The sequence below is a fragment of the Giraffa tippelskirchi genome, chromosome 4 (assembly GCF_054371585.1).
Source record: "Giraffa tippelskirchi isolate mGirTip1 chromosome 4, T2T-mGirTip1v1.2.pri, whole genome shotgun sequence".
NCBI classification, from domain to species: Eukaryota; Metazoa; Chordata; class Mammalia; order Artiodactyla; family Giraffidae; genus Giraffa; species Giraffa tippelskirchi.
The window spans coordinates 178,570,754-178,585,983 of record NC_137278.1 but is presented as its reverse complement, the minus strand read 5'-3'; the positions used below and the strand labels follow the sequence as shown (position 1 = coordinate 178,585,983).

The 15,230-nt window shown below is 37.0% G+C and overlaps 1 protein-coding gene and 1 long non-coding RNA gene across 7 annotated transcripts in view; both read right to left on the bottom strand.

Annotated features, from left to right (window-relative positions):
* ITPR2 (inositol 1,4,5-trisphosphate receptor type 2) overlaps positions 1-15,230 on the bottom strand; it is a 563,179-nt gene that overhangs the window by 437,377 nt on the left and 110,572 nt on the right. For all 6 annotated transcript variants that reach the window (XR_014051645.1, XM_081483690.1, XM_081483688.1 and 3 more), the window contains exons 3-5: positions 7,924-8,039; positions 7,049-7,135; positions 4,806-4,964 (exon numbers count right to left, since the gene is read on the bottom strand). Coding sequence is in view for 5 of the 6 variants with exons in the window: in XM_081483690.1 (XP_081339816.1) it covers positions 4,806-4,964; positions 7,049-7,135; positions 7,924-8,039 (362 nt within the window). In the remaining variant the exon portion in view is untranslated. The remainder of the gene's footprint in view (positions 1-4,805; positions 4,965-7,048; positions 7,136-7,923; positions 8,040-15,230) is intronic.
* On the bottom strand, positions 9,099-14,553 carry LOC145503675 (uncharacterized). Its single transcript, XR_014051647.1, has 2 exons — positions 14,214-14,553; positions 9,099-12,084 (listed from the first exon to the last, which is right to left on the bottom strand). It is a non-coding gene; the product is annotated as an uncharacterized LOC145503675 (long non-coding RNA).

The following is a 15,230-nucleotide window of genomic DNA, read 5'->3' as shown; positions in this document are numbered from 1 at the left end:
CATAAGAAATTACCCCAGTGGTTAACTGTGAAAAAGAGAAGTGGGAACTGGGAACATGGAAAAAAGGATTAAAAAGAGACTTCTCCCTATATATCTTTATATTGTTTTCTATCTTTGAATCATGAATTGCTATCTATTTTAAGCAATTAAATTATAAACCAAATAAACAAAAATCAACACGGCAGACATATTTTCAATACCTCCCTCGAAAAACAAAAACGTATGTTATTGCACGTGACATCAAGCCAACTCCAAGTCTCAAAATCATGTGGAAGCTTGAGTAGTCTTCAATTCTACAGACACTGGGACTTGACACTACACTCTGCCAATACTACATCTGGTCTTCCAATTTCCTAAAGAACAGTTAGATTTGGTTCACTATCATTCCTGTCTGTACTATATAAATATTAGCCAATAAGTTGCTAAATATAATGACATATTTTAGCTATATCTTTCTAATTAAAAGAATACTTTTGGTTGCACCTATAGTCAGTGCTCTCACTATTTTACCATAGCTTTCTGTATGCTTTGGATCAATCCCTATATTAGTTTTACTTCCAAACAATAGCTGTAAAGTCTTCTATAACTTTAAGAGACTAGTCATATAGCCAAAATTTCACCAACTTCAAGTATTCTTAAGTGTGGTATTCATAAAGAGAATCTAAAATTATCTCACTAATTTCCAGGTCCTAGGTCTTGTAGTTGACAATTGTTACTTTGGGCACACATGATGAATAAGACTGACAAATGAAATGGACAAGATGCTAATCATAAGATATAAAAAGAACAGTAAGAAGTGCTAGGAATAACACAAACGTGTGTAAGAAGTAGTCTCTATTCTTGAGGAATTCTTATCTGTTTAGATAACTTAGTGAATTTGGTAGTATTTTCAGAAGAGTGCAGGCATGGAGCATGATTCACTGATGGGGAGAGGTGTACTCTGAGAAGCCATATATTTAATACAGAACTTGAGGATGATATCATTTTCTGCCATATCACTTTCACCCTAGTGCACACACATTTTTAAAAAACTGCAATTCCAAAAGGATTTCTGCTGATTCTATGTAACAGCCATGGAAGATTCATGCTGGGATTTTACTGAAAATAAAGAACAACACAATACCACCGGCAGCCACCCTTCTTTTGAAGTGGCACCTGGTGTTGTGAAAAGAACACTGCAGTAGAAATCAAAATACCAGGGATCGAGTGCCACCTTCTCTGGAATTCCAAGGAGTCTAGGTTTTCAAAAGAGTGAAATCCAGAAAGGAAAACACCAATACAGTATACTAATGCATATATATGGAATTTGAAAGATGGTAACGATAACCCTATATGCGAGACAGAATAAGAGACACAGATGCATAGAACAGTCTTATGGACTCTGAGGGAGAAGGTGAGGGTGGGACGTTCTGGGAGAATAGCATTGAAACATGTATATTATCATATGTGAAATAGAACACCATTCCATGTTCGATGCATGAGACAAATGCTCAGGACCGGGGCAATGGGATGACCCAGAGGCATGGGATGGGGAGGGAGGTGGGTGGGGGGTCCAGGAAGGGGAACACATGTAAACCCATGGCTGATTCATGTCAATGTATGGCAAAAACTATTACAATATTGTAAAGTAATTAGCCCCCAACTAAAATAAATAAATTTATTAAAAAAAAAAAAGAGTGAAATCTACTTGCTATTTAAAGAGGCTCTTTCCCTAAGGGTTGTTTTTCTTTTTCTTGATTGAAAGAACTATCTGACATTTTCTCCCTTTTAAAATCTACTATCAAGGTAAACAACCAATGTCTTCTTAGATCAAAGTTGAAGATGAAAAATTAACTACTCAATCAAGGGAAGATAAATGAAAATAAAATATTTATGTACTCTGCTCAAAGCTGTCTCCAATGACTTTCTGGACAACAGCAAGCATGGACATCTACACAACTAAAAGTTGAGGGACACACGAAACTACTTTTCCCCAAAAATTATCTACACTGAAATTCTATAAGATATATGACAGAGATGGCCTTAAACAGTAGAAACTACTGATTTTTTGAGGGTATGAGCACTTTTCTCTCCAGCCTATCATCAGCCTCAGTCAACATTAGCTTTCAGCTACTGAACATCTTTTGGGTAGTTATAACCTAAATCACAACCTAAGTAATTAGTAAATAATAAAATAGAAATTTAAAAGTCCTTTAAATCTTGCAACTTCTTCCTTTCAGTTTAATGTTTTTTTAAAAAATCTATAGTCTTATACAGTCAAGGAAACAAATAGAATTTGTATGCTGCTATTGTGTGAAAATTGTATAAATCTTAATAATGTTGAATTGGTTCATAGTGTTCTTCAGGTCTACTATATCCCTTCTACTTTTCTGTCTATTCATTCTAATTTCTGAGAGTTTGATACTGAAACTCCAACCAAAAAATCTTAATTTATCTACTTAAAAAATAATTGTAACATATAGTGGCAATATACATAACTTGGTTCTGTATTTTCCAAGTCTCCAGTAAATGTTATCATACTTTCATAATTTAAAAAATTTTATTAAAAACTGCTTCAAAAAATCAATAGTAATTAAACCACTTGTTATGAAATGACAGGGTTTCCAACTGCCTTCAATAAAATACAGGACGCTTGTATTTCAGAAAAATGCTACCTACTTTTAAGGAGGAAAATGAGCATTACGATACAATTATTTTCATGGAAATAAAGGTCTATGGATGTGCTTATGATTTCACAGCAACCTTAATCACACACAAAAGCTACAGTGGTGAGCAAAAACAGTGAGCTATTTCAGCAAAAAGCAATGTGTAAGGTTGTTTTAGCCATGCTTTATGGAGCACATCTATAGAAAGAGGATCTCTATTTTGCACATAACAATTATACTATCCACTTTAACCAAGATGGAGTGCTTGGGTGGTAGGTTGTTCCCCATCCTGCAATCCAGTCCAACTAATTATTTGAAATAGTTCATTACAGTCAACTCTCTTTGATCCTGTAAAGACATTTGGAAGTAGGGAAAGGAATAGAAGATGAAAAATTAGATAGGATGAATTAATCAAATCATCCTTATTATAGCTTATTGACAAGGAGCATCTGGAGCTTACTGTTCGTCATTCAGTCATGTCAAACTCTTTGTGACCCCATGAACTGTAGCCCACCAGGCGCCTCTGTCCATGGAATTCTCCAGGCAAGAATACTGGAGTGGGTTGCCATTCCCTTATCCAGGGGATCTTCCTAACCCAGGGATCGAACCTGGGTCTCCCACATTAAAGGTAGCTTCTTTACCATCTGAACCATGAGGGAAGTCCATAAAGGCATTTGGGAGTAGGGAAAGGAATAGATAAGATGAAAAATTAGATAGCATGAATTAATAAAATCCACTTTAATCTCAAGGCCCCAGTTTATCCAATGATTTCACCCCATTCCTTTAGAGCTTGAGCTCAGCTTTTGTTTGCTTTCATGCTTAATTTTCATTGACTACCTGCAAACAGGGACCCTACTCAGTTTAGGGGGCTAGAGAAATATTTTAATACAGGGCATCCAAAGACACAGGTTGTCTTAAGCTGCATGACCAGTCCCGGAATAATTGAGAGTTGACTGTAATTAACTACCTACTGAAATTAAAATATATGTCATGCTCACAGCACACATCACTTGATGCCAAAAGGAAAAAGAAAATAACTTATTTTCAAGGAATCCAAAACAAGTTTAAAGTGCATTACATTCCTGCATGCCATGCTTCTCCCAAACCTTACCAAAGGAGGATATCATCAGTTAATCTATTAATCAAATTAAACCATGAAGCTTGTAACCTGTGGAGTTGAATTTGGACTTCAAAATTCACTAGAAAAATAGATTTATTACAACATAAGACATTTCTAAGACAAGAAACAGCCAATACATTTTAAAATATCATTACAGTATTGATTGAGAAAACTGTTAGAATAGTAAGACTTTAACATTGTTTTCAATTTTTAATGTTAATTTTTTAAAAATCTCAACTATTTTTATTGATCACCTGACCCAATATTTGTATTCTATTTATAAAACTTATTGAGTACTTGGTGTCAACCAGAATTTATTAAGCATCTCCCACATGCCAGGGACTGTCACCTGCTACTTCATCTATTACACACAAAAATATCTAACTATTGATCCTATTGAATCATCACATGTAATTTTTATTTTCCCTGCTCCATAAAGCAGCAGAAAAATATTTTGCAACTACTAAAATTCATATGATACAACATATTTAAGTATTGTCATCAATGAGCCACTGCCAATCATTACATTACACATCTCCTCATACATTACACATCTATTAAGTTGTACAGATTGTAAACAACTGGCCACTGAGCCAATAAATGACATATTGTCAAGATTTGCTGTGTTACTCTATTAATTCCAAGGAATAAACTCTATCTCCTAAACACAGCTTCTTCTATACAGCCACACTCCCTCCTTGATAAGGCCAAGAAGCAAACTCTTCTCCTTTCTCCCTTAAAAGTCTCAGCCAATATTTTAATGTTACTTAAATTCTTTCACAAAATTCTGGCCAGAAGATGATTAATTCAATCTGATCTTAGTCTTTTTATGATTCCCGAGCACAATCTGTACTATAAATAAATGCTTTCAACCTATTAAAGGAATTAACTTAAAATAATATGTTGAAAAAAATAATAATAATAATATGTTGAAGCTTGAAAACTATCTTTCCTTTCTTCGCACTTTTTGGATTCCCCATTATTAAGAACTAACATCTTCAAGAACGCACTGTTTTTCTCTTCATCTTAGAGCTACATACATTGTCGCCCTCGCTTCTCAGCTTCCAGAAGGGATGAATATAAAACCAAGACCCTTCATTTCCCGCAGCATCCAAGGACACGCGCATGGCATTCTTCTCCAGTAAAGCAGGTAATCTCTTGTTGACAGTCAGATACTTGTTGCTTTTTATATGCAGTAGCTGTAGGAAAAAGTTAGGGATTACTGCCTTCATTCTTTGATCTCCTCTGTTCATTACATATATGTGTTTATATTTATATCACATACCCACATAATACGGCTCAGGGAAGAGAGTAAACAAAGAAGATCTTTGCAGACTCATCATCTTTCCAAGTTGACTTTGGGTTCCTCCTCACCTCCACCCCCAGTGCTGTTTCATATGAAGTGAGCACATAAGGAAAAAAAACTAAGGACACATCCCTGAATGATTTTCATCTACTGATAAATAATAGGATAAACCCAGGCTTTCCAAAAGAGACCAGGATGTTACTCCCAACTACTGGGTTGGCCAAAATGTTTATTCAGGTTTTCATAAGACATTACAGAAAAGCCTGAATGAACTTTTTGACCAACCCAATATATTCTTTCTCAATTCCTGCCCGGCCACAAAAGCAAACGATATTAAAGGATAACCAAGGAACTGGAATACGGCATCAACCCACTTCATATTATTAACCACCCCTGCCTAAAACCGGCCCTCATCCCCCTGTGTGAAGAGACCAGCTGCTCGTCCTAAACAACCTCTGCCACTCCCCAAGAGGACATGATCCTGCTCCTTCTCAGATGAAGGCAGGAGTGCCACTGCTGGGGTTATTTGGATCCCATGGGCAAAACTTTTCCAAGACATTATTCTGAGTAGGAAAACTGAAACAAATAACCTTCCTATCTATTATTGCAATCATTTCAAAAGAAAAAAAGGATGGTCGTTTTAACATCCACAAAATAAGAAGGAAATTATCTCAGAAATTTCCAGTGAAATCAGTGAAAACCCTCACGGGCCAACTCCAGTCCTTTTGGAATCCACTCTGTTAAGAGGGGGTGGCTCAGCCCTTAATGTGTCGGGAAACATTTGCATGTCAGATTCTTGACAAGAAACATAAGCTCTGCTTGCTGGCACTTAATATGAAGCAAAACTTGGTTAAGAGAAACTCTAGTTATGGAGGACCACCCAAGGGACATTCAGCCACAGGTAACACACAGTCTATTATGGGATTAACTCATAACAGCCGGGGAGTGGCAGACCCAGGGCTCTCCTCTTGCCCCATCAGAGAACTGCTCTGTTGGTCCCGCTCTGGCACGTGGCCACTGGCCAATAACAAAACATCAGGGGATGTTATTTTTTGAAACAGCTCTATGAAACACCTCATTGTAGCATTTATGGTAAGGAAGTTGTTAGGGCCATTGTTTACTATATTAAACAGTGTCCTCTTTATGAGAGCTCATTGGAGAAACAGTTCTCTGGTCCTCTTCCTGGGAATGTTTGTGCTTCCAAACTTCTGACTTAGTTCTCTGTACAGGCCTTCTACTAATATGTGAATATCACAATATTTCACACGGCCTTATACCTAGACGAGCAACAAAAAGGCTTCAACTCAAAGTTTACCAGCCTTTACAACATGGATATGATAAACATGCCTCACCTTTGACTTCACTTTATTCATGCAATCAGTATTTTCCCTTTGATTCAGTTGCCTTATTTATTTCTATTTTATCTTGTTATGTGAAAGGCATTTTTGAAAATGCCTTACATTCTTTTTGGAACAAGGTGGGGCATGTATTAACAACTATCCAAGTGAAAAATTAAAAGATCTAAGTGAAGCACAAGAAAGAAATGCTGATGAAATAAATCAGTGCACACACTAATTGAAATAAAGATATAATAACTGAAGGACAGTTCTCATCTAAAAGTACAATTTGAAAACTTTCCTCCCTACAAAATGAAAAGATAAAGCTTCATATGTTACACGTTTAGTCTCATTAATTCTAAAAGACTATTTTATTACAAGCTTTCCCCATCTTCTTCCTTTGATTTAATAATTTGTGCAATTCATCTAGATAAGCTCATTTCTTTATGTGTACACACTAGATTTATTCATATAGAATGACGTGCTGAATATCAACTGAAAATATCACACTGTCTGTATAATTCTGACCAAAGAACAAACTACTGTAGCCCCCAATTTTAATGCAGGTTGGCATTCCTACCAAATGCAAATTATCAATAAAATATTCATCTCTTTTACACAAAAATAAATAGACACTTACTTGTATAACATTACTGTATTTCACAATTTCTCCCAATAGCTTCTTATTCTCTGATTCATTCTGTTTTTGTTCCAGTTCTGCAGCATGCTATAAAGTGATTATCAAATATTTACTGTGAAAGCATAACAAATAGAGCACAATAGCTGACACAGAAAAAAGGTTTATTTCAGGCACAAAGAATACAATCAAGACTAAAATAGGAGGATTGCTTTAAACTTGGTGCTCAGGGAGAAGTGGGGCAGTAACTAAATATATGATTATAATGTGTGACAATTCTCTCAGTTTAATGTTGAAATGTAGCCTAAAATATGTTGATAAGCTCTTCTTTTAGAAATTTCAGAAAAAGGACTAAGCAGTTTGGTCTTAAAAAATTATTTTCAGAAGGAGTATTGCTAGAGAAGCCAAACACAGATAAATTTCAAAAGCTTCAAAATACAGTTTCAATTCTAAAAGTAACAGGAATTTTAATGACAAACTAAGTCCTATTAAATCTACACAGAGTCCAAATCAGAAACAACAGACTTTCAATTTTTTTCTGATAGTCTTTCAAAAAAAATTGGTTACTATGTCAAGTAAAATATAACTGGATTTGTTATTCCTGCGAAGATTCTGAATTGGTTTTCAGTGTGATGTGAATATCTGAATTGGTCTGGCACACCCTAATAAATAGCAAGAAATACATTACCTACACACCAGGAAATCAGTAGTCATACACTGATTAAAAGGACTTAAAAGTCCTTTCCACTTTCAGCGTGTTGCCACATCTATTCTGGATCTCAGCGTATTGAGGGAAATCACTACGCTCTGGAATAGATCTTTTGTTACTGTTGTACTTGTTCTATCTTAAGCCAGAGAGATGGAAGGCTGGTCCTTACCTGTAATTTCTTCAACAAGGCCGCCTCTGTGTGGTTCCCTTGTTTAGCTTGCTTGGCTTTCCAATATTGCTTCTGAGCAGAATATCGGTTCATAGGGCACACCTTAAAGAGGCAGTCTAAGACAAACCAACAAACGAAAACACTGTAACTAAGGGGACCAGCATTTTTTAGATTTCCCTTATAGCTGAGTATTAGAATCTTGAATGTCTGAGTACAAATAACACTTAAACATCATTTAGCCCATACTCTGGTGAATTCTTAAGTTCTACCCATAACATTTCTTTTCAAATAATTATTTAGTCTGTTAAAATACCATCTTTTTCATTAGTTTAGGGTTTTTAAAAGAAACCATAGCTAATGTGATTTATAAAGAAACCAAACCAATGTAAATATTATTAAGCACTTCTTAATTATAATGGGGTACCTGGTCTTAGAAAGTCAGTAGAACCAGATTAGTGTCTTTCCTTGCTTTATCTGACCTTGCACAATCAATTACTTATTCATGATATGTATCTCTGACAGTCAAAAGTGATGGAAGAAGTACAAACAATCACAGCAATCAAGCAATCACATTTCCACCATCTATTCCCCAAGGTTACACATACCTAGGGTGAACACGGTGTGGAAATCTGAGATGCAGTATGTTATAATGATTGCACTGCATTGTTATAAGGGAAAAACAAAGCAAAACAAAAAACCAAGATTATAGTCCTAACTCTACTACTAAATATCAAGTTAGGAAATCATAGTGGAATAATATAGTGCTATCTCTAAGTGAAAAAATAAATGTTTTCTGTTTGAAGAGGAAAGGGGAAGTTTGAACACTGCTTTTATTTGTTAATGATTCTGTATGTTTGTGGAATGGATTACAATCTAGAATAGAGGTCAATTCCCAATATTCTATAGTAAAGGAGTATTGTCACAGAAGATCCAAACATTATTTTCATTTATCTCACAAAAATTTGTAAATATTCTATATAAATTAACCTTGTTTTGACTGATGTGTTAATGTTCACATTCATTTTCATTTTTCAAATACATTTCCAAAGATACAATTCAGTCAACTCAAATGTCAATTTTAGGCACATTATTGACTATATTATATACAAATATATATATATGCTCATTCTATTATTCTCTTTAAAATTAAGTATAGAATTAAATGGGGTGATCTCTTTTCTTTTTTTATATACTTTTGTTATTTATCTATTTTTGGCTGCACTGGGTTTTTGTTGCTGCGATTTTCTCCAGTTGTGGTGAACAAGGACTGCTCTTCATTGTGGTACACAGGCTTCTCATTGCAGTGGCTTCTCTTGTTGTGGAGCACAGGCTCTAGGCTCGCAGGCTTCAGTAGTTGCAACACATGGGTTCGCTAGTTGCAGATCAGGGTTCCAGAGCACAGGCTCAGTAGTTGTGGCACATGGGTTTAGTTGCTCCGTGGCATGTGGGATCTTCCCAGACCAGGGGTCGAACCCCTGTCCCCTGCATTAGCAGGTGGATACCTATCCACTGCACCACCAGGGAAGTCCGAGGCAATCTCTTTTCAAATCTTGCTTTCTTTTGGTTCTAATGACACACATGATCAATAAATATTACTGTAAATTACTTAAGGAAGTTTTAAAACTCAGAAGAAATAATGACTTTTTTCTATAGCTTATAATTATAAATGATACAAATTCTATTGATTGCCTCCCCTCTACACATATACAGCTATAGAAAACATTATTAACTTCTGGTCTAAAAGTTATTGATGTGCATGAGTAAATATTTTATAAGTAGCAGAAAACAGATACCTTCTAACTGCTCAAAGTAGATCGAAAGACTCATAATTACAGCAGGAGACAGGAATCCTCACCAGGCACAAGTGTGTGAAACCCAAATAACTAGATTTAAAAACTGTTTTCCTTGGCAACATAGCTGATAACCCCTAGAAACTATTCCTATATATTAGTATCTACAAAGAGAATATACAAGTTTTACAAGCACGCATACCAAGGTTGTTTAGCGATATCTCCAAAAGAGTACTCCCGAAGTAATACAGCAGACTGCTTTAACTGTCCTATATTAGGCTAATGGCCAAATCTTACATTGTTTAGTGCAGTGAAAATACAGGCCTATATTTAAGTAGAACTCAACTCCATAATCTGCAATCTCTACTTCTGATTACCTTCACCTATAAAGAAAGAAAAGAAAAAAAAAAAACAAAAACGGGTTCTCCATTACTTCAAATCCCTAGTTAAATCCATTAGGAAATAGTCTTTTGACAAAGAAAATATTTTTTCTTAAATTCTAGACCACCCCAGGAGCACTCCTAATGAATGGTATCCTTGGGTAGCTAGCAAAGAAACTGTCCCAGTCCTCATCGTCATAGCCAAAGCAATTGTGAAGCATCCAGTCAAACATCCAGCCAACTAGGGTTGACTAGTAGGTTGCGCCTCTGGATGTGAAGACTCAGACCCTGTCCTCAGAAAGCTCTCAGTCTAGTGAGTGAAACAGGCATTGACTGTGTGATGAATTTTCACAATGAGGCTCTAGAGAAGGTGCTGTGGGCCTCAAAGATGCAAGAGCCCATTCACATTGTTTAGGGGGATCCAGAAAAGTCTTCCAGAGAAGAAGACACAAGTCAAGTGTTTAAGAATCAATCAGCATGTTGGCAAGAAGGTTCGAATGCTCAGGGGTTGGGAGAGGGGGACATCTCAAACAGAACCCATGGCCGGAACAAGGGCAGAGAAGCAGAATGTCCAGGGACCTGCCAACAGGGTAGGAAAATGACATTCCCGGCTGTGAAATGAAATCGGCGACACTGGCTGAAATCTGGGTCGGCAGAGTGCCATATTCTAGGTTAGGAGTATGCTCTTTACCCCAGGGAAAACACCCTATTCTTTGGGTTTTCAGCTCTTAACAACATGTGGAGGATGACATAAACAACAAGATGAGAAGCCCAGCATGAAAGTCCACTGCCAGTGTGATCAGAGATAGGGAGGATCTAGGCATGTGGGAGTTTTAGGGTAGCTGCAGATTTAAAAAGAAAGCAGCAGAACCAACAGGCTTAGTCTTACCTATTAGTGTGGGGTGGGAAAGGGTGAGGGAGAGGGAAAGTGAGGATAGTCTAGCTGACATCCTCCCACCCTGGTTGAGACACTAAGGCTTAGATTTTCAAAGCCATTTCCATTTTCAGAGCCTCAGCTGTATAGTTCTCCTCAGCCACCTTCCCCAGGAGGCATCTCATTTTGTAAATAATTGAAGTGTTTCTGTGGGTACCAACATCACAGGACTATTTTGGTTGACAGGAAGAAACCTAGGGCATGCAGACCTCTGTAAAAATGCTGTTGGTGGTAACAGTGATGGGTGTGTGTGTGTGTGTGTGTGTGTGTGTGTGTGTGTGTGTGTGTGTGTAACTCTCCCTCTACCTTCTTTGGAAAACATTTTTAAAAATCTACTGGTCTTGGGCTAGTCACGTATTCTGTCTGATTTTAAATTTACTGCACAATAAAGGTGGTAATAATACTCACCACAGCTAATTCACAGGGCTGCTGAGATGAACAAAAAAATAAAAATAAAATAATAGAGAATCTGTGAAATTACTCTGTGAACTTTAAAGCCCTATAATAAGCATTAAATGTAAGGTATTATTATTAATATTGCTCCATTCATTCAGCAGTAGCTTTACTAAGATTAAGAAGTGACTAAACAGTTACAGAGATTTCAGTAAAGAGCTTCAAAAAGTAGAGTTCTCAGAGTAAACCCAAACGTAACCCCAAAATGTCAAATTCATGACAAGGTGTTCACCCCTTCAGTGATGCCACAGTCTCAGATGCCACAATGTGTTTTTGTATCCAGTTCTTGAATTCCCTGAAAGAGCACAGCAAGAAGTAGTGGGTGAAGTCTCCACTACCATGTAATATCTTTTAAAATATGCAGAAGCAATAACTAGCACCAGCATGGGTACAGCCTTGACAGAAAGCCTTGATTTCTCTTCGCTGGCGGCTCAGCTGGTAACGAATCTGCCTGCAATGCAGGAGGAAACCTAGGTTTCAGTTCCTGGGTTGGGGAGATCTCCTAGAGAAGGGAATGGCCACCCACTCCAACATTCTTGCCTGGAGAATTCCATGGACAAAGAAGCCTGGTGGGCTACATGGGCTCACAAAGAGTTGGACACGACTGAGCAACTAACACTTTCTTTGGCAGGTAGGAATCCAGAGCCATCTATCCACTCTCATCACCCTCCTCACCCTGCTGTCAGAACTCTGGAATCCCTCGGTCTGCTCTAAAATTAAAGACGCATATACTGCTAGGAAAGAAGACCTCAGGGAGTTTGCTAATTACAAAGCTACTTAGTGTCATTTATTAACTAGGTAGCAACAATCTCTAGCATTTCAAGACTCAAAGAATAATTTTTTTTTAAAAAAAGGCAAGGTTTGCTTCATAGAGCAAACATCAAAAGCACAAATAAGTAATTACAAACACGTAATTCTAGTTAAATTTTTTTTTAAAAACTTAACCTCAATATGTAAGGCCAGCAATTTTGCAGAATTATAGAAGGTCAGGAAATGTTAGAAATCTGACAAAGCAGGCTATGTTCAGTCAAGCAATATTGTAAAAACAAAAAAAAAGTCTTAAAATTGGAACATTTATTTTAAAACCATGGAAGGAAATCAAACCTCCCAGAAGTGTTCACGTTGAACTGAAAGATCTGCTGGCATCTTAAACCTTCTAATAAATGTTGGTGGAAGGAAGAAATATGAAAGCCATTCAAATGGTGTGCAGCATGTATTCCACAGTATGTAACACTGTAAATCAAAGAACTAACCTTCCCAAGCAACTCCATGTGCATCTGGAAGGAAACCAGTCTAAATTTCTACTCACAATACCTCACTAAAATAGTTCTCAAATGTTTTGCTTTGTACAGATACAAGTACTTCCTAAAATACAAGGCAGCTTTTGCACCCTAGAAACTGTCTATAGGACTCTATTCTAGGTTATTATACATGAAGTTCAAGTTATATAGTAGCCAACAATTTCCCTTGGTAATGGTGGAAAGAAAACTTTGTTTCATTTCTTCTCCCTCCAAGAGATGTCGTAAGATTTAAATGAGGCAAAACATTAAACCATCAGCAAATGGGTGTCACAAAGCAGGCATTCAACAAATGGCTCTTTCATGGAAGCCTATAAAATTACCTCATGTTGATTACAGGGAATGTGGCTGCCAAGGGCTTTATTATCTCCACATGGAGAAAGGTGGGGAGGGAAAGCCTCTGAGCTTCTCCTGTTTTTAATATAAACCGGATGGAGCAGAGTTCCATGAAGACAACAGGCCCTTCAGTGGTAACAAAACTCTCCCCAGGGGCAGGGACAGGCAGATGAGGGGTGACTGGATGCCAGCAATTAGAATTAACAGTTGGTCAGAGAGAGGTACACATTCACTGGCCAAAAATACAATTGTAGCCCTCTTTTTGTTTTTCAGTTTCTCTAAGAAATGTATCCTGAAATACAGTGTGTGTAAAGAACTCTTTAAGTTTAGAGTATGTTTTTTTTTTAAGGAGTCTGTTTTGTTTTGTTTATGCGTGGAAATTTCAAACCAAACATCTATTCCCTGATCATGATCAAAGGCAAGGATAGAGGGTGTCTAAGAGGGGAAGCATCCTCTAGAATGTTACAAAGGCCAAAGAAAATTTACTGCAGGTGTTAGCATGTGTTAAAATTTATCACAATATGTGGCTGGACAACCATGAAGATTGCAGGATAGCTTCCTCTAAGCAAAAGTCAGCTATTTTACTACTGAAGAAGGAGAGAAATGGCCTGTAGATTATGAAAATGTTACAACTCAAAGGGGCTCCAGATAAAATCTAACCTTTCCCTTCTCTGACATAGGAAGCAAAAGCTCAGAGTTAAGTTGCCTTAGTCATTCAAGATAGAATCTATAGATTGAAATAACTTACAAATATAAACAAGTTCAATCACACACAGGATGCTTGAAAGCCCTGTGAAGGGACTGTCTGGCCCCGTGGTGACAGATGTTGATATCATACTTGGCTTGCTGGATACAGTTAACTGCCTTGGAGCACCTCGTAAAATACAGAGAGGACTGCATATTGATAATAAAGAACATCTGATCTTCACAACAACACTGAGAGTTAGCGAGGATAATTTTCTCTATATTCCAGAGAAAGAAATTGATGCTTCTCTTAAATCCAAAAAGTTGGTGAGGAATTAAGCCAGAATGTGAACTGAAATCCTCTGAAATCTATCTATCTATCTGAGTAAGTGAAAGTCGCTCAGTCGAGTCCGACTCTTTGCGACCCCATGGATATCTATCTACATCTATAAATATATAGATTTCTGATATCTAGATACATATATATAAAACAATTATAATACCTCAAAGGAACATTTATGTTTTATCATGGGACGTATGCCACATGAAAGTGAAATGAAAGTCACTCAGTCCTGTCCGACTCTTGGTGACCCCATGGACTATACAGGCCATGGAATTCTCCAGGCCAGAATACTGGATTGGGTAGCCTTTCCCTTCTCCAGGGGATCTTCCCAACCCAGGGGTGGAACCCAGGTCTCCTGCATTGCAGGTGGATTCTTTACCAGCTGAGCCACAAGGGAAGCCCAGTACACCACATATGCATATATAATTAATTAAATGTTAAGACATCAATAGGAATGTTACAAAATCTTAGTCTCAAAAACATTTATTACCTGATTCCTACATTAATGGCTAAATTCTCAAAAACAAATGAAATTTTATATTCTGCTTCCTCTGGAGTGAGACAGAAAAATAAAATTCAAATGTACCAATGCTTATTTTCATTCCTGTCAAGGTTTTAATTTTAGCATTATGCAAACACTAGGTCTAAGCAGAATTCACTATCAAAACATCATAATTTATAATTTTCAATTAATTTCCCATTCTTAAAGTTTCATATTAACACTGACAATCAAAAAATGTGTAATAAGCAGGCTGATTCCAAAATCAAAATGCAAGTCTTCAAGTCACAATACACAAATATCATGTCTGAAAGAAACTGAAGCAAATTTATACATACATAAATGTGTGTGTGTATACATAGAGACACAGGGCTTCCCAAGGTGGCTCAGTGATAAAGAATCTGCCTGCCAAGCAGGAGATGTGGATTTGATTTCTGGGTTAGGAAGATCCCCTGGAAAAGGAAATGGCAACCCACTCCACTATTCTTGCCTGGAGAATTCCATGGACAAAGGAACCTGGTGGGCTACAGTCTGTGGGATCACAAACGAGATGGACACCACTAAGCAACTAAACCACTACCACCACCATA